The sequence below is a fragment of the Pan paniscus genome, chromosome 13, assembly GCF_029289425.2.
Source record: "Pan paniscus chromosome 13, NHGRI_mPanPan1-v2.0_pri, whole genome shotgun sequence".
NCBI lineage: Eukaryota > Metazoa > Chordata > Mammalia > Primates > Hominidae > Pan > Pan paniscus.
The window spans coordinates 117,962,642-117,982,741 of NC_073262.2; the positions used below are offsets into that span (position 1 = coordinate 117,962,642).

The following is a 20,100-nucleotide window of genomic DNA, read 5'->3' on the forward strand; positions in this document are numbered from 1 at the left end:
CTGTGTTGAAATCATGAATTCCGCAATTGAGTTGTCTGTACACCACATCTTGCTGACAGTCCTCCAGCACATGATTTGTTCTCAGATGTTTATTGGATGTTAAAGTGATGTGAGTGGGGAAGAAATAAATGATGTGTGATATCAAAGTGATATCAAGCAGAACAGAGAGAAAGAGTGAGTCAGTAATGAAGTAAACCAGCTTCACCTACACGCTGGGTACTGTCAGGCTTCAGTGGCTCTGTGGTTTCGGAGGGCAGAGAGGAGATTTCCCTCACACTGCTCCCACAACCATATTTTTAGTGTTTAATTATCTGGCTTAATAGATTTCTGTTTAATTTAGCACAGGCACTAGAAAATGTGCTGCGTAGACTGGGTGTTAAGAAAACTGTCTTGATTTAGGAGTTGACAGGTAATAACTTTAGCTTTCTTTGTTTATGATTTTACTATTTTCTAACCAGGTGCTGCTGTTGGAATTCCACTCAGTGAAGATGAGGCCAAAGTCTGCATGGTTTATGATCTCTATAAAACCCTCACACCCATCTCAGCGGCATATGCAAGAGCAAGAGGTCAGACTCATAGGGCTTTTTGATTTGGGGGAGAAAGAAAAAGCAATATTTTATCCTAAATAGAATAAAGAGGATAGAATAAAGAAAAAATATATAGATATTCTGTATAAAATATAGATGAAATTAAGGACTTCTATCTCTATAAATATACAGTTATTCTATATAATATAGTTTGATTAAAGTAAAATACCCTTTGTTTCATTATAGGATTTCCTATTTAATTTGTTTTATTAATATTTGAGATTGATTCTGTGAGTACTTCAAAATAGATTTCTTTATAAAAGTGTACGTTAGTATTTTAGGCCGGGCGCAGTGTCTCACGCCTGTAGTAGCAGGACTTCGGGAGGCTGAGGCGGGCAGATCACGAGGTCAGGAGATCGAGACCATTGTGGCTAACACGGTGAAACCCCGTCTCTACTAAAAATACAAAAAATTAGCTGGGCGTGGTGGTGGGTACCTGTAGTCCCAGCTACTCAGGAGGCTGAGGCAGGAGAATGGTGTGAACCTGGCAGGCGGAACTTGCAGTGAGCCGAGATAGCGCCACTGCACTCCAGCCTAGGTGACAGAGCGATACTCCGTCTCAAAAAAAAAAAAGTATTTGTTAGTATTTTAGTGTAATAAATGGAAACACAATTGGAATTTGGTCAATGTAATTTTGCTAATTTAGGCTATTGAATGCATTTGTTATTGTTTAATATGTGACCAAAATTGAAATTACAAAAAGCTATTCTTTTTTTTTTTTTTTTGAGACAGCTTCTTGCTCTGTTGCCCAGGCTGGAGTGCAGTGGCGCCATCTCAGCTCACTGCAACCTCCACCTCCTGGGTTCAAGCGATTCTCCTGCCTCAGCGTCCTGAGTAGCTGGGATTACAGGTGCGTGCCACCACACCTGGCTAATTTTTTTGTATTTTTAGTAGAGACATGGTTTCACCATGTTGGCCAGGCTGGTCTTGAGCTCCTGACCTCAAGTGATTCACCTGCCTCAGCCTCCCAGGGGGCTGGGATTACAGGCGTGATTTGTGGCTCTTCTAACTTTACTACATTTGGTTAGAGTCATGTTTTATCAGAGACATTTACTTGTTGAATTTAATAACCCATGAATATTCCTTTAATATTTCTGAAAGTTCTTGAGAAACTATTACCATAGTTTATCATCTACAGCAGTGGTCAGCAACTTCAGCTGAATCCAGCCTGCCACCCTGTTTTTGTGAATATAGTATATATAAATTGGTCCTTCACAGAAAAAGTTTTCTGAGTGTCACTCTAGAGGGTAAAATTAAAGAATACTTTCTTACTGGTTACTTCAGTTAAATGACTTATTGATCTTTAAAATCTTACGTAAACAGTAAGATTAGCTTTAGAGAAATGAATTTTATATGACAGTGGAGAATTTTATTACTTTTTCTGTATCAGGATACTTTGTGATAAATACCTCATTTTAATTTTATTTACAGGGGCTGATAGGATGTCTTCATTTGGTGATTTTGTTGCATTGTCCGATGTTTGTGATGTACCAACTGCAAAAATTATTTCCAGAGAAGTTAGTGGACATTCATGTATCTTAATCTGTGTGTTGAATAAAGCTTTATTTGTTCATAATGTTAATTGAAACCATAACCTATAATATTTATATTTATAATATCTTTTAATTAGCTAAGTTTATCATTTAATGTTCATATTTTAAATAGAACATGAATCTTAAATTGTTAATTTTGAAATGTAGTGAATTATTGTTTCAGATGGATATTTGGCTGTTATGATGTTTTTTACTTATATATTTATTTTAAATTCTTTGTTGTCTTCATGCCAAAGTTATTGTTTCTGAAGAGCAGAAGTTGTAATTTTAGGTGGTGATGCGATATAATCCATCTTACTGCATAGTGGGTAAAAAACAGAAACTACATTAATAAACTTACCCCATCAGTTGAATACCAAACAGGTATTCCAGACAGGTGGGGGTACTGTTGGTAGTAGGAAGACAGGAAGAAAAGAGAAAAAGATTAAATAGCTCAGAAAGGGGAAAAAAATAAGCAGAGGTGAAGGCTGAAGGAGCATGTGGCTTGACACTATTTTGTTGCTTTAGGATTCTTTCCATGGCCACTGCCAATCCCTGGGTTACAGGTTACAGGAGGGCTGTGACAGTTGTATCTTTCGTCATGTTAAATCTCTGATTTAATCTGGTCTTGCTGTTAAGGAAAACGCCTTGCCGGAAGAGGTCATTTAACCATGTACTAGGAGAGTCAGGACTAGAATGTGCTCTTGCTCATTCAAAACACTCCCTGAAGAAATATTTCCTCCTGAGGTACATGTGTTAGAGCAAATCAGTCATATTTTCTTAGTTTAAACTGAAACGAACAAAAACTTGGAGAGGACAGAAAGTTAGGATCTGCTATACAGAAAGCTGTATTCTAATAGATTTCTCTTTTCAAGTATAGCGTTAGCATTGTTTGTTGGAGGCAGAAACCAGAATATGCTGCCACGTTATTTAAGACTGATAATTGCTGCTAGATTTTTTTTAAGAGGTGTTCTCTGATTTTTAAAAATAGAAATTAAAATTTAATATTTTTGCAGGTATCTGATGGTATAATTGCCCCAGGATATGAAGAAGAAGCCTTGACAATACTTTCCAAAAAGAAAAATGGAAACTATTGTGTCCTTCAGGTGAGTGCAATTCATGTTTGAAGCGGTAATTTGCTCTTTTATTCTGTGTCTCTTTCTCCCTTGTTTACTCTTTCCTTTATACTCATACCCTTCTAGTTTATCCTTATTATAGTTTATTTTCCCCAATCCTGCATTTAAAAAAATACTATTAACTTGGGGTTTTGAGATGAGAGTAGCTTTCTTACCCTCAATTTTAACTTTTTGCTGGTTGTGATGGCTCATGCCTATAATTTCAGCCACTTGAGAGGCTGATGTGGGAGGATGGCTTGAGGCCAAGAATTGGAGGCTGTATTGTGGTACTATGATGCCTGTGAATAACGACTGCACTCCAGCCTTGGCAGTGTAGTAAGACCATGTCTCTAAAATAGTAATAATAATAACAATATTTAATGGAAAGTCTCTCCATCCTTCTGTTACCTTTTGAAAAGATAACTATTTTAAATTTCTTGCTTATCTTTCCTGAAATAGTCTATATATTCAGCAAATATTTGCATGTGCATTTCTTTTTCTATTTTCCTATTGACACAAGTGCACCCTGCTTCACCTTCTTGGAAGTTTATCCTGTATCTGTGTATTTTAACTTACCTAGACAGTCACCAATCTTTAGCTACTACAAATACCCCTGCAGTGAATAACCTAGAAAAGTCCTGAGAGTGAAATTAAGGCTTAATAACAAGCTCTATGTATATTGGTAATCTTAATTGATACTGCCCCTTTTAGATGTTGTAGGCAAATTCATTGTCCTAACTGAAATATATAAGGATGCCTGTTTCCCAACACTTTTGTCAGCATTGTGGTTTTATACTTTTAAAAAGTCTCTGCAATTAGAAAATGGCATCTCAATGTAGTTTTAACATTGTGTGTGGTATGAGCATCTTTTCATGTTTGAATGTTTTTATTCCTTTTTATGAACTGTCTTTCCATATTCTTTGATGATTTTTCTACTAAGTTGTTGTTGCCTTTTTTTTTTTTAACTGATTTTTATGAGCTCTTCTGTATTGGGAAAACTAGCTCATGGTCTAAGATTATGCATTGATAAAGCAAAGAGTTATTTCAATTTAAAGTAAAAATTCCTAATGCTACTTTTCATAGTATTGATATCAGAACTCTGTGGAATCCTAATTCCTTACAAGGAAAGTTATTAAGTATATTCTTTTGATTGTAAGGTACCAATAATTTTATAGTTCACCATAGATTCCATGTCAGCTATTTAAGGAAAGAAGAGGATACCACATTAAAGTTAATACTTATTTTTTTTTAGCCACTTGACAGTCTGTTGCCCAGGCTAGAGTCCTGCAGTGGTGTGATCTTGGCTCACTGCAACCTCTGCCTCCTGAGTTCAAGCGATTCTCCTGCCTCACCCTCCCAAGTACCTGGGACTACAGGCATGCACTACCAGGCCTGGCTGAGTTTTGTATTTTTAGTAGAGACAGGGTTTCACCATGTTGGCCAGGCTGGTCTCAAACTCCTGACCTCAAGGGATCCGCCCGCCTCGGCCTCCCAAAGTGTTGGGATTACAGGCGTGAGCCACCGCGCCTGGCCCCCAGTTTCTTAAGTTTTGTTGTTGTTGTTGTTGTTAAGAGTGTTATGTACTTAACAACCATTAGCATTTTCTTGTAGCATCATGGAAAATATTTTCCAAAACCTGAGTCATTGTCTTGATCTCTTTAACACCTGATAGTTGGAGAGTGTTAAAGGAATATCAGGACTTCATTGGTATTTTACTTATTTGAGATTTTGGCTTAGTTTGCACATTGGACGCATAATTATAAGCATGAGACAACTTATCCCTCTACCTGACTAATGATAAGTTTCTCCTAGCATCAGTTAATAGGAGAGCATATCAATTTTAGAAATTTTATAGTGCATAATACAAAGGAACATTTTAGAATTCAAGAAAATGTAGATTAAACAGAACTAATATTTACGGGGTCTTGCTTATAAATTATATGTCAGTGCTTTCTAAATCAAAGATCATCCAAAGCATAAAGAAGAAATAGTGTCAAGTTTAAAAAAATATCCAGGGAGAGAGTAGTGTTACACGTATTGTTCCACACACCTTAATGTTCTTTCGGCTCAAAATTTGGGAGAGGAAGATGGCAGTAAATGATACAAATTCCTTCCAAATAGCAAAGACACAGATTACAAATCCTGTTTTCTCACTTTTAGCTTTCAATTCATGGGTTAGCTGGGTATTTTGTAACAGATTTTTAGAAAGGAAAATTAGAATTTAATTTTTGTGCCATTGCTTATTTAATTAGCACATCTGTTTTACCTGCTGACCTTCCAAAAGAACCATATAGATAGTAACTTAACCAAAAATACACTCACTGGAATCATTGTTTTTTAACATGTTGTATATAGGTTGTAAAATCTATAAAATGCTATTGGGTAGTAAAACCTATAAAAGACTTTGGAGAAAAATATTAGCGCCTGGCTATTGTGTCATACCAGAATGTTGAATTGTATCATACCAGAATGATTTAACACATCATTTGTTGTGTGAGAAAAATTAGAAAATTAGAAAAATGTGTAAAAAATTAGAAACATGCATATAACTTTACTTACAATGAAATCTTTTGTATATAAATTAAATGAAAAATTTGAGGGAAGTGGAGAGATTAACTTTAACTTTTAAAATTTGTATTTTAGATGGACCAGTCTTACAAACCAGATGAAAATGAAGTTCGAACTCTCTTTGGTCTTCATTTAAGCCAGAAGAGAAATAATGGTGTTGTCGACAAGTCATTATTTAGCAATGTTGTTACCAAAAATAAAGATGTAAGTTGGGAAGTATCTGAACTGACTGCTAGTAACTTCCATTGGTCTGTTTTCAATACTTAATGAGCTTTACATTTATTAAGGTCTGGATTTGGAACTGGTCTGTATGCACACGGCTAGCTAGCTTATCTTTGAGTTGTCACATAAGCTTTGGAGTTTAAGAAATGAATCAAAGGCCATGTTAGAAGCTTCTGTGCGTATGTACATACTAGAGATAAGTAGCTTTAATCGTACATAAATGGGATCATGTCTTCCATAATCTGGCTCCTGTAACTTGCCCTTTTTCTATGTGCTAGGCTACAAATGTGTTTTTATATCAATAAATATAGATGCTGGGTGCAGTAGCTGACATTTGTAATCCCAACACTTTGGTAGGCCAAGGGGCAGATCTCTTGAGGTCAGGAGTTTAAGACCAGCCTGGCCATGTAGTGAAACCTTGTCTCTAGAAAAAGTACAAAAATTAGCCTGGCGTGGTAGCTGCGCCTGTAGGTCCAGCTACTCGAGAGGCTGAGGTGAGAGGATTGCATGAGTCTGGGAGATCGAGGCTGCAGTGAGCCGTGTTTGTGCCACTGCACTCCTATCTGGGTGACAGAACAAGATCCTATCTCGAAAATAAATGCATATTCATATCTTTATCTGAAAGTCCATGTGGCAATCAGTCCATGTGTAGATGTACTACGATGGATATTTATTTTTCTTATTTTTACCCTGATTGATTGATTTTTTTTTTTTTTTTTCTGAGACAGAGTCTCGCTCTGTCACCCAGGCTGGAGTGCAGTGGTGCGATCTCGGGTCACTGCAAGCTCCGCCTCCCGGGTTCACGCCGTTCTCCTGCTTCAGCCTCCCAAGTAGCTGGGACTACCGGCGCCCGCCACAACGCCTGGCTAATTTTTTTTGTGTTTTTAGTAGAGACGGTGTTTCACTGTGTTAGCCAGGATGGTCTCGATCTCCTAACCTCGTGATCTGCCCACCTTGGCCTCCCAAAGTGCTGGGTTTACAGGCGTGAGCCACCATGCCCGGCCTTTATTATTTTTTTTTAAGAGACTTTTGAATGTTTTTATCCCTTTGAAGCTCGCTCTGTTTGAATGTTTTTATTCCTTTGAAGCTTGCTCTGTTGCCCAGGCTGGAGTGCAGTGGTGCGATCATAGCTCACTGCAACGTGGATCTTCTGATGGATATTTAGATTGCTTACATTTTCAGTGCTATGATCAATGTTTTTATATAGACAAGTTTTTGGGCTTGTGCTCTTTGTTATCTTGTAGTAAGGACACGTTCCTAGGATAATAATGGTGATTTTTTGTGTTTTGGATATATTATCTCATTTAACACTTAGGTCACTCTATGGGGGTGACTGCCATCGTGTCGATTGTGAAGATCACAAAATTGTACCATAAAGGACAATTAAGAAATTTGACCGGAGTTACACAATAAAGAATGGACAAGCTGACATTTATTTTTTGGAGTATCTTAATTGGGCCTTCAGTTTGAAGGATGTTTTTCCTAGGTCTAAAGTAGGCTGTGCTTGTTTTTCAGTACTTTGCAGGAATCATTCCATTGCTTTCTGGTCTGTCTGGCTGATAGCCTGGAATTTTTTATTGCGTGCTAGGCATTGGGTATGAAAAAACTGTAGCGATATTTTGAGGGCTGGATGGTGTTATTTTTCTCTCCAGAGTTGGCTTGTCCTTCTTTTGGGCAGATAAGGTGTAGGAGGTATGTTCATTCTGTCAGGAATTGTTGAGCTTCCTAAAGGCTAAATGGGAATGTAGCCTTCAGTCTTTGTGAGGACTGGTCTGTTTATGGTTCATTCCTGCTCCTGAATCCCTAGGTATCTACTGCTGTACGCTGAACTCGGCTTTTGTCCCTTAGTCCTCTAAGACTGCCAAAAGTTGTGCTCAGCCAATTTACCTTTAGTTTATTGCATGCAACTTGGAAAATGCCTTGAGGAGAAAAGCATAGACTGTCAGGCCCATTTCTTACTGCTTCCATTTTCTCTGGGATCTTTGTCTGTTAGCACTTGCTGTCTGTCCGCTCTGCCCAGCATTTCTGTTTGTTACTAAAAGAGGATTGGTCTCTTAACAAGCTATTTGCTGTAACAGAAGGAGATGAGGGGCTGCAGCTTGCTCCCAGGTCTGAATCCTGAGGCCTTTTCAGTAGAATTGCTGGAAATAAGCCTTAAAATCTTTATCCAGAGAGTTCTGTCTGTTGATAAGCATATGGCAATTAACATATCTTTTTTGTTTGATTTAATGGATATTCTTTCATTTCTATCTTTGACAATTAATGGTGTCCTGAAGTAAAGAAACATGTAGGCATTATACATAGAAATATCTTTCAGCCCTTTGGAATCCACTCTGGTTGGTTCATGTACTTTGAAAAATACTGAATGGATATTGACCTAGATTCCATGGTACCATGTTGAGAATTGTGCCTAGCTACTGAGAGTCTTTTTTCTAAGGTTTGTAGATATTGGATTCATTAATAATTTAGTGATCTTGATAGGTTTTGTGCCTCTGGATATTTTTTATAAGAGTGGTAGGTATGATCTTAATCGTTTATCTAAACTCTCTCCTTGCTTCATATGAATTCTTAGTAGAAATTTGGAAACTTAAGGATGAGAGAATGATAGCTTTGTTCTCCTTTCTGTTTTACCCGTCTTTTTAAGTGGATTTTTGTTAACATTCCAGCCTCAGAATTATTAGGTCTGGAACCATTTCAGTCCTGAGAGAGCCAGACAGGTGGATGGAATGTTTATTAATACTGAACATGTTTGAATTATTTCCTCTTCTCCCATTTTTCTTGAATAGTGCTTTAATTGTGTTAACTATTTGTAGCATGTTTCTAAGACTGGATTCCCTTACTCCCAGTCCACTGGCATTTCTCGTATGCCTTGATCCCAACCCAGGATGCCAAGTGTATTAGTTTTTATCACGCTGCTATGAAGAAATTCCTGAGACTGGGCAATTTATAAAGAAAAGAGGTTTAATTGACTCACAGTTCCACACGGTTGGGGAGGCCTCAGGAATCTTATAATCATGGCAGAAGGCACCTCTTCACAGGGCGGCAGGAGGGGGAATGAGTGCAAGCGAGAGAAATGCTGGACGCTTACTGTCAGATCTCATGAGACTCACTCATTGTCATGAGAACTACCTGGGGGAAACTGCCCCCATGATCCAGTTACCTCCACCTAGTCCCGCCTGTTGACACATGGGGATTATTATAATTCAGGGTGAGATTTAGGTGGGGACACAGCCAAACCATATCACCAAGATTATCTTTGAAGGTCTAGACATCTATGAAGCTGGCTTTTGCTACTAAGTTTTCTGGGAACCAAAGGAATCAGATTTATAGTTGATGACTCAAATAGCAGATAAAGATAAAAGATATATAACATTAATAATACCTTAGAGTAATAAATTCTTAAGAAATCCTAATAGCTTTTTTAAATTAAACTTTTAATTTTGAGATAAAAGTTGTAGATTCACATACAGTTGTAAGAGTTCCCATGTAACCGTTACCCTATTTCTCCTAATGCTAGCATTTGTCACACTACAGTACAGTTCCACAACCATGCCATTGACATTGATAACAGTTAAAGACACAGGGCATTTCCAACACTGCAGTGATCCCTCATGTTCTTCTGTAGCCAGGCTCACTTGATAATGCTTCCACCCTCTCCTTACCCTTGGGCAATCACAAATCTGTTTTTCCTTTCTGTAATTTTCATTCATCGTGCATTCATGTACAGTTTTTTTGTGTGTGTGTGAGCATAAGGTTTTTGTCTTTTGGGGAAACAGGGTCCAACTCTGTTGTCCAGGCTGGAGTGCAGTGGCACGGTCTTGGCTCACTGCAATCTCCGCCTCCCGGGTTCAAGCGATTCTCCTGCCTCAGCCTCCTAGGGAGCTGGGATTACAGGCATGCGGCACCACACCTGGCTCATCTTTGTATTTTCAGTAGAGACGGGGTTTCACCATGTTGGTCAGGCTGGTCTTGAACTCCTGACTCAGGTGATCTACCTGCTTGGGATTACAGGCATGAGCCACTGTGCCCAGCCTAAACGTAAGTTTTTATTTCTCTTTGATAAATGCCCAGGGTTGTTAACTGCTTTGTGGTATGGTAGCTGCATGTTTAGTTTACTAAGAAACTGCTGAATTGTTTTCCAGAGTGGCTTGTACCATTTTGTATTCCCACCAGCAATGGATGAGTGATCCAGTGTCTCTGCATCCTTACTAGCTTTTGGTATTGCTACTTTTTTTTTTTTTTTAAAGACATGAGATAGGTGTGTAGCAATCTCTCACTGATTTTAATTTGCATAATAGCTTATGATGTTGAACTTTTTTTGTGTACTTATTTGCTACATGTGTATCCTTTTTGGTGAAAATGTCTCTTTTGCCAATTTTCTAATTAAATTTTTGATTGTTACTGAGTTTTTTTGTTTTGTTTTGTTTTGAGATGAAGTCTCGCTCTGTCACCTAGACTGGAGTGCAGTGGCATGATCTTGTCTCACTGCAGCCTCCACCTCCCGGGTTCAAGTGTTTCTCCTGCCTCAGCTTCCCAAGTAGCTGGGATTACAGGAATGCACCACCACACCTGGCAAATTTTTATATTTTTAGTAGAGATGGGGGTTCACCATGTTGGTCAGGCTGGCCTGGAACTCCTGACCTCAGGTGGTCCGCCCGCCTTGGCCTCCCAAAGTGCTAGGATTACAGGCATGAACCACTGCGCCTATCCTGTTACTGAGTTTTTAAAGTTTTTTTATGTTTTAGGTGCTAGTTTGTTGTTGGATATGAGGTTTGTTAATAATTTTCTCCTAGTTTGTTGCTTGTCTTTTCATCCTCTTTATTGAGGAATCTTTTACAGAGTAAAAGTTCATAATTTTACTTAAGTCAAATTTATCAACTTATCTGTTGGCTGTAGCAAATATCCTCTGTCCATTTAGCATACAGACGTGGACTATCATCCTACTTTTCCATTTGTATTCATGCCTTATACTAAAGATAGTGATATTTTTGGCTGTTATTCTTGTTGTTCTATTTGGACTGGTAATTCCTAATGGTTTTTGAACAGTTTCAACTTAAATTATTCTAAACAAAAGAGAAAATGATCGTAATTTGATTTTTCCAAAGTCTTGGCTGTCTGTGTGCATCATAATGATTTGTGATGTCTATGAAACAATTCTCCGCATTGGTTCTGAACATAAATTTTACCATGTCTCCAGATATTTAAAAGTACTCTGGTCAAGAAAATATTGTTTGTCAGTTTTGGGATGGATATGGTAGTTCTTACCTCGTGTGATATAAAAAGGCTTAATCCACAATTGCTGCAAAATAACATGAGTTTGTGTCTATGGATGCATTGTGCTAAGTTCCACCACAAATGTGTTAAATATTTAAGTAAATCATGGTAGTGTGTAGGAGAACAGTTAATTTCCCTCTCTCATTTGAGTGGTATAACTATGTTGTAGGTCTTTTACATTAAATAGAACTAAGAAACTTAAAGTTGGCCAGGTGTGGTGGCTCACACCTCTTGTAATCCTGGCACTCTGGGAGGCCGAGGCACGTAGATGACTTGAGCTCAGGAGTTCGAGACCAGCCTGGCCAACATGGTGAAACCCCATCTCTACTAAAAATACAAAAATTAGCCAGGCATGGTGGTGCATGCGCCTGTAATTGAAGCATGAGAATCTCTTGCACCCGGGAGGTGGAGGTTACAGTGAGCCGAGATTGTGCCGTTGGAGATTGTCCCATTGTGCCTGGGAGACAGAGTGAGACTCTGACTCAAAAAAACCACAAAAAATAATATTTAAAAAAAGAAGCTTAAAGTTAAATGAGTTTAAAAGGCTCCATGCGATTTACCATTGTGTATGTGTTTCAGCTGCCAGAGTCTGCCCTCCGAGACCTCATCGTAGCCACCATTGCTGTCAAGTACACTCAGTCTAACTCTGTGTGCTACGCCAAGAACGGGCAGGTAAGTGGGCTGTTGGACTCGCTTTCGGGAGACTGTTGTTTTACAAAATGATATTTAAACATCCGTCTGCTTTAGATATTGGACAGCTTGAAAGGGAATATTTGCCAAGTGTTTCTCTTTTGTGTTTGTCAGTGTTTCCTCAGTACCCTGGTGGGCTGTTAAAACTAATGATGATCAGAAAATATCTTTGGAACCAGGTACTCAAATTAGTTGTGCTGCTTCTTGCCTTGAGTAGGTTGGCACATTTTGGATTAGTGAGACTCTAATAGCTGTTACAAAACTGGATTATTTCCTTTCCTTTTCCCCCATTGGTATTATTTCCAGGGAAGAGGAGGTAAGTTACGGTACTGCCACCCGCCGGCCTATATTTTTGCAGCCTGCAGGGTATTTTCACATTATTTCTTATGTTGTCTTATCAAGAATCTGCTGAGTAGAAAGACTGCTAGACTAGGAGTTAACCTCATCTTTAAAAAGTCAGGTTCATTGAGGCATAATTTGTATACACTAGAATTCACCTTTTTAAAGTACAGTTTGACCAGTTTTCACAAATTTCACAGTATGTGACCACTGCCACAATTAAATACCAAACATTTCTCACTGTGTGATGTTAAGCAAGATATTACACTTCTTTCCTAGTGTCCCGAGCCTCAGAATACAAGATGGAGCTGGTTCATCTCTGAGGTCTCTGCTAGCCTTTCCTTCACACGGTGTCCTGAGCTTATCTCTTGGCATTTGTTAAATTATTTGGCCCACAAGTGACAGGGAGGTGGGTGGATATGAATTAGCCTATGGCCTGGAAGACCCCAGATTGCCAGTCTCTGTAGTAATAAACTCCTGGGAGATTGTGTCTACTGGTGTCAGGTTCTAAGAAGTTCTGTAAGTCCATGTAGAATGAGTGCTTCATTCCTGATGTTGAGGAGGAGGCGGCTGCCCAGGTATTTGTGGTCTCTTTTATTCTCTTGTAGCTGTGGGCAGGGTTGCCAGCAGCTGTGCTCAGAAAGAGATGGACTGTTGGGCAGACAGCTTAGGGGCTGTTCATTATAGGAACTAAAACCAGAAAACACACCTGTGCATTTAAGTCCTTGTTGCTTAGAATTCAACCCATAGAAATAGAGGAAGGAAGGAAGAACATTTGTACCCGGTAGAATTGTTTCTACTTTTAGCTACCCATGTCAGATCCTTATCTCAATTTCTGAGAGTTGATAGTTTAACTGTAATTTATACACTGGGGCAAACAAAAGACTTTCAAGTAACCATAGTTATTTTTGTGGTCATTAGTTTTATTTATTTATTTATTTATTTATTTATTTATTTATTTATTTATTATAGAGACAGAGTCTTGCTCTGTTGGCCAGGCCAGAGTACAGTGACATGATCATAGCTCACTGTAGCCTTCGACTCCTGGCCTCAAGCGGTCCTACCACTTCAGCCTCCTGAGTAGCTGGGACTACAGGTGTGCGCCACTACCCCTAGCTATTTTTTAATTCTTATTTTTTGTAGAGATGAGATGTTGCCATCTTGCCCAGGCTGGTCTCCTGAGCTCAAGCAATCCTTCTGTCCTAGCCTCACAAAGTGCTGGGATTACAGGCATGAGCCAGTGCACCCAGCATTGGTCATTTATTTTAACTTTTTTTTTTTTTGACCTCAAACCATCAGTTTTATTGAATTGTAGAATATTAATAGTCATATGTCACATATCACTGAAGAGGTATAAATAGTAGTTATAAACAAACCTCTTACTCCACCCCTTTTAATGACTTAAAAATTATTTATATTTCTCTTATTTTGGCTTGATATGTTCTTCCACAAAACTAATAAATAGGTTTTGGAGAATGTGCACAAAAGATCCTTTTGAGAAGAAAGTGTCGTTGGAAGAGGTGTTCACTTTAATGTCTGTGTTCCTCAGGTTATCGGCATTGGAGCAGGACAGCAGTCTCGTATACACTGCACTCGCCTTGCAGGAGATAAGGCAAACTATTGGTGGCTTAGACACCATCCACAAGTGCTTTCGATGAAGTTTAAAACAGGAGTGAAGAGAGCAGAAATCTCCAATGCCATCGATCAATATGTGACTGGAACCATTGGCGAGGTGAAAGACTTGGGTTGGGTTCTGGGCTGTGTTAATATTCAGTTCATCCCTTTATGTGTAACAGATTTTAACTTCATCACCACACAGAGAAAAAGATACTTTCATTGAAATTCTATGTTGTCTAAAATTGATCATTGAAACTTCTTACACATTCCTCATGTTCTTCTGTCTCATGTAACTTTCTTCATTGTTTTTGACCCCTTTCTGAAACCACAGACCTCTGTCTTTTTAAATTGCAGCCTTGGTGTAGGTTTGTATATTTGTACTTCCCCTGTTGATTATAAGCTTTTGATGACAAGGACTGCTTTTCACCTACGTCGAGGTGCCTGCCACCACGTCATGCATGGTGCTTGCTGTCCGACGGGTCTGTATTCAACATTAAATACAAATTGCCTGACGGCAGGTAACCCTGGGGTCTTCTCCCACCACATTTTCTACATGTACCATTAATAACTTGATATATTTTGTTACATTTCATGTTCTTCTGTTTGAAGAAGGTATGTGGGAACATTACAATCGCAAACATTAGGTAGGTAGCCTACCAGAAGAAAAGATCTAGCCCAGTTTCTGGACATATTGCGTGCCTAACAAAATGCTGGATGGAAAACAGAAGCCTGCTAATCAAATACTAGATGGTCTTCTGAAGAGCCAATTGACTACCCTCAGTTTTTTATTCAGGAGTAGGAATCAACATAAGTGTCATTGAAGAGTGAGACTGCAGAATGTAACTGAAGTCTTTAAGAAATCTTTTTTTTTTTTAACTTTGATACTTGGATTTTTCTGTTTGATATTACCAGTCAACCCCTGCTACTAGTCCTGAAAGAGTCCTGGAAGTGAACAAGAGTAAAAGTATGTCAAAGCTAAAACATCACCCCTAAGAAGCACCTTGTAAAATGATTAACTGTCTGTTTGTGCCACTATGACACAATACTGCAGGCTGGGTAACTTATAAACGATAGACATTTATTTTTCATAGTTCTGGAGGCTGTGAAGTCCCAGATCAAGGTACTGGTGGGCTGAGAGTCTGGGGAGGCCTACCCTCTGCTTCCCAGATGGCACAGCCCTCTCTGGAAAGGGCAAACATTGTGTCCTTACTTCACAGAAGGGGCATACTTCCCCTGAAGCCCTTTTATAAGTCTGTAATCCATTCATGAGGGCCCCACCCTCATCGCCTAATAACCTTCTAAAGGCCTTACTTCTTAATACTGTTGCATTGGGGATTAAGTTTCAATGTGAATTTTGGAGTGGATACACACACTCAAACCATGGCAAATATTATGAATTGTGTTTTGTCTACAACTGCTTTTATATTTAGAATTAATTTTTGTATAAATGTAGTTATAGAACATTCATCCTCATCTCTTTCCTAGATTGGATATAGAGGGTTTTTTTGAAAACCCTTGGAACACAATTTTTTATTTGCTTTCTTTGCTACAGTAGTACCAAAGCGGTAGATTTAAATTAGACGGTAGTCTAATAGACATAAAGTAGTAGATACGAAGTAGATTTAAATTAGAGATTTTAAAACGGTGTATTTTTATGTAAGTAGCTTAGCCAAAAATAAAAAAATTACATATGTACTTGGAATAAACTGATTTAGAAAGTAAAATGGTATTGTTTTTATTTGGTAAAGTTAGAATCACTTTTTTTCCTTAATGAAAATATTTCTAAAAGCATCAAAGAGATTCTAGATATGTCAACTTCCATGTAAATAATGGTCATTATTTACAATTAAGAAATCCTGGCTGGGCGCAGTGGCTCATGCCTGTAATCCCAGCACTTTGGGAGGCCGAGGTGAGTGGATCACAAGGTCAAGAGATTGAGACCCTCCTGGCCAACATGGTGAAACTGTCTCCAAAAATACAAAAATTAGCTGGGTGTGGTGGTGTGCACTTGTAGTCCCAGGTACTTGGGAGGCTGAGGCAGGAGAATTGCTTGAACCTGGGAGGTGGAGGTTGCAGTGAGCCGAGATCGCACCACTGCACTCCAGCCTGGTGATAGTGCAAAACTCCGTCTAAAAAAAAAAAAAATAATAATAAAAAGAAGTCCTAAGAAAAATGCCCAGGTGCTTTCTGGCATGGTGATTTGCACCATATAGAACTAAAGACGATGTCAGACCAAGCTTCTTCCTTTCTCTCTCCCTGCATAGGATGAAGATTTGATAAAGTGGAAGGCACTGTTTGAGGAAGTCCCTGAGTTACTCACTGAGGCAGAGAAGAAGGAATGGGTTGAGAAACTGACTGAAGTTTCTATCAGCTCTGATGCCTTTTTCCCTTTCCGAGATAACGTAGACAGAGCTAAAAGGGTAAGTATGGAATTGGGTGCATTTGCTTAGAGTTGAGCATTATGTAGAAACTGTTTCAGAAATCCTGCTTTTGATTTTTAAAAGGTGTGGCAAAGTGATACAGATCAGTAATATTCAGAGAACCATTTGACTTCTCCATTGGGTGGATGGAGAACCCAAATCCTGTTGTTATTTTGCCTTTTTGACTGAGTGTATCTTTGTTAGCATATGCTTTTTAGAGGGGGATTTTGAGTTTTGCAGGTTTTTACATAAAATTGCGTTTTGAAAATCAATATACTTCCCCCAGAGTGGTGTGGCGTACATTGCGGCTCCCTCCGGTTCTGCTGCTGACAAAGTTGTGATTGAGGCCTGCGACGAACTGGGAATCATCCTCGCTCATACGAACCTTCGGCTCTTCCACCACTGATTTTACCACACACTGTTTTTTGGCTTGCTAATGTGTAGGTGAACAGTCACGCCTGAAACTTTGAGGATAACTTTTTAAAAAAATAAAACAGTATCTCTTAATCACTAAATCCATAGTTTTTGGTAGTTGTGTTTTATGTTAAAGATGCAGGCTCTTTGAACTGACACATGACACATAAATGAGGAATTCCAGAGCACCCCTGCCTACCGGAGCTCAGCCCATCCCACAGCGCTGCCCGTGTGAAACATAAACATTAACAGGAACCAAACGAGCTGAACAGCCAGAGGACATGGCACAAGTCACTGTGTACAGGCCACACTTAAGGACTGGGAGTTATACCCATCTTAAAGGTGGAGTACTGATGTAAATTACCTAGAATTCTTCTGCATGGGAGTTGTATATTAAAGGTCCACGTTTCCTCCTAGGGGAGTCTTCTCATGCCGTTTTTGTTTGTTTGTTTTTCATTTTTTTAATTTATTTTTTTGAGAGGGAGTCTCAAAAAAATAGCTCTGTCACTCAGGCTAGAGTCAGTGGCACCGTCTTGGCTCACTGCAACCTCCGCCTCCCAGGTTCAAGCGATTCTCCTGCCTCAGCCTCCCGAGTAGCTGGGACTACAGGCATGTGCCACCATGCCTGGCTAATTTTTGTATTTAGTAGAGACAGGGTTTCACCATGTTGGTCAGGCTGGTCTCGAACTCTTGACCTCGTGATCCACCCGCCCTGGCCTCCCAAAGTGCTTTACGGGCGTGAGCCACCGTGCCCGGCCCTCATGCCACTTATTTTTAATCACACTTCTGAGAATCTTGGTTGTCTACTTTCCAAACAAACAGCAGATTGGCACCTGTGAACTGGAACCTTAGAGGGGATTGGTTAAGTCTTGTTGACCCCCTCTATGGATAATCTGATGTATATTTTTCTCAGTGCTAAGTGAAATGTTTCCCAGAATTTCAGCAGCCCGAGATTCACCCTCTGGAGCTGCATAAAAATGTAGTCAATATTTGGTGCTCAGAAATTGTACCCAATATTCCAATTACAGGCTTAATCACTGCAGTGGGTACAGTGGGAGGGCAGTGCCTTCCTTCGTCAGGACAGACCTGTGCATCTGTGTGTCCTGCCTGTGTGCTCCTGACCATTCCCGTGCATTGCACCTGTGTTCAACTAAAACCCTTTGCCGTTGTTCACCTTTACCAATGAGTCCTACCCTCTTCCCAAGTCTTTAACTTATCCCCTTGCTAAATAAAAATTTCTGAAGTTTTTTCTTAATGGTCATCTTTCTAAGTTATTTCTGGTTCAGCTAATCTTCCAGCTCCGGCATAGGACCTGCCCACATTGAAACAAGGCTGACTTGTGTGATCAGTAAAATACTGCAGAAAAAATAAGACTTTTGAGGCTAGGTCCTAATACATTGCAACTTCAGCCTTAGTTTCTTGGATTACTTCCTCTGGGATAAGCCAAGACCACGTTGTAAGAGTTAAGCAGCCCTCCACAAGGAGAGAAGCCATCTTGCTTACACTAGTTGCCAGCCACATGAGTGAGCCACCTCAGAGGTGGATCCTCCAGCTTCAGTCCCAGGCAACATCTGGCTTCAACCTCTTCAGAGACCTGAGCCAGAACTGCCCAAAAGAGTTCTTGAATTCCTGACCCACAGATACAGAGAGATGCATACTGTTGTTAAGCCACAAAGTTCTGGGGTAATTATGTAGCAGTAAATAGCTAATACAGATTTTGGCTTGTAAATTAAGTGTGCATTGTCTTTTTCATGGTTCTTTGGCTTGACCAAAGGTTAACATTAAGGGTATGATAATGGGAACAGGCTGGGCACTGTGTCTCCTGTCTATAATCCCAGCACTTTGGGAGGATTGCTTGAGGCCAGGAGTTCAAGACCAGCCTGGGCAACATAGCGACATCCTCATCTCTAAAAAAAGAGAAAATTTTAATTAGCTGGGCGTGGTGGCTCCTGTTTGTAGTATTCTTCACATAGATGAAGAATAAATAAGTGGAGAATATGCAACTCCCATGCAGAAGAATTCTAGGTAATTTACATCAATACTCTACTGATGGGTATAACTCCCAGTCCTTAAGTGTGGCCTGTACACAGTGACTTGCTTTCAAAGAGGAGAGTATAGAAATGGGAATAAAATAGTAACTACAGTGGAGAAAACTGACACTTTCTCAGCCAGATGATCAAGGTCAACATCGATAGTGTCATGTTGCTAGGAAATACCTCAAAATAGGAGAATGGCACTTTACCTTTTTGGTCTTCTTTCCAAAACCCTGTACTCTCAGCTTAATCATGAGAAAAACATCAGATATAACCTAGCCGAAGGACTTTACAAAATACCTTCCTACTGTCAAGATCATCAAAAAGAGAAACATGAGAAACTTTCATGCCTAGAAGGGCCTAAGGAGATGTGGTGACTAAATGCAGTGTGGTGTCCTGGATAGCATCCTGGAACAGAAAAAGGACATTAGGTAAAAACTAAGAAAATCTAAAATGTTTGGTTAATATGTATCAATATTGGTTCACTAATTGTAATAAATGTACCATGCTAATGTAAAATACTAATAAAAGGGGAAATTAGGTGTGATGTATCCTCACAATTTTTTCTATAAATCTAAAACTCAGAAAATAGGCCGGGCGTGGTGGTTCACGCCTGTAATCCCAGCACTTTGGGAGGCCGAGGTGGGTGGATCACTTGAGGTCAGGAGTTCGAGACCAGCCTGGCCAACATAGTGAAACCCCATCTCTACTAAAATTACAAAATTAGCCAGGTGTGCTGGTGTGTGCCTGTAATTCCAGCTACTTGGGAGGCTGAGGCAGGAGAATTGCTTGAACCCGGAAGGCAGAGCTTGCAGTGAGCTGAGATCACTCCACTGCACTTCAGCCTGGGCAACAGAGCAAGACTCCATCTCAAGAAAAAAAAAAAATTAAACTATTAGAAAATAAAAAGCCTATTTTAAAAAGTATATAACCACATTCGAGTATCATACTAAAAGGATAAGTCATTTTGAATATCAAATACCCAGTCACCTTTAGATCTCGCCCAATGGCTAATTTTTTTTTTCTTTCAGTTTTTTGATTGTGCAGCCCACTCCTGGTACATCCATTGCATTTGATTGGCATGTCTCAAGTATCTTCAACACCAGGTTTCTCCTCTTTAGATTTTTTTCTTGCAGTCGATTGACTGAAGATTTTTGGTCTCATAGTTTCCCACATGCTGGGCTGTGCCATTGCATTCCTGTGATGTTTAATTTGTGCCTCTGCTCCTTTCTTACACATTGATAGCCGTAGTTATGTAAATTTTTTTAGTTTGATTTATTGAGAATTTA

The 20,100-nt window shown here is 39.3% G+C and overlaps 1 protein-coding gene across 3 annotated transcripts in view; it reads left to right on the forward strand.

Moving 5' to 3' along the window:
* ATIC (5-aminoimidazole-4-carboxamide ribonucleotide formyltransferase/IMP cyclohydrolase) overlaps positions 1–20,100 on the forward strand; it is a 60,423-nt gene that overhangs the window by 21,842 nt on the left and 18,481 nt on the right. For 2 of the 3 annotated variants that reach the window (XR_008624577.2, XR_008624576.2), the window contains exons 9-15: positions 459–566; positions 2,019–2,104; positions 3,136–3,225; positions 5,878–6,006; positions 11,878–11,970; positions 13,877–14,059; positions 16,209–16,364. Coding sequence is in view for 1 of the 3 variants with exons in the window: in XM_003805009.5 (XP_003805057.1) it covers positions 459–566; positions 2,019–2,104; positions 3,136–3,225; positions 5,878–6,006; positions 11,878–11,970; positions 13,877–14,059; positions 16,209–16,364; positions 16,651–16,770 (965 nt within the window). In the remaining 2 variants the exon portion in view is untranslated. Of the gene's footprint in view, positions 1–458; positions 567–2,018; positions 2,105–3,135; positions 3,226–5,877; positions 6,007–11,877; positions 11,971–13,876; positions 14,060–16,208; positions 16,365–16,650; positions 16,880–20,100 lie in introns of those variants that run through there. The other variant, XM_003805009.5, reaches the window with a different exon arrangement.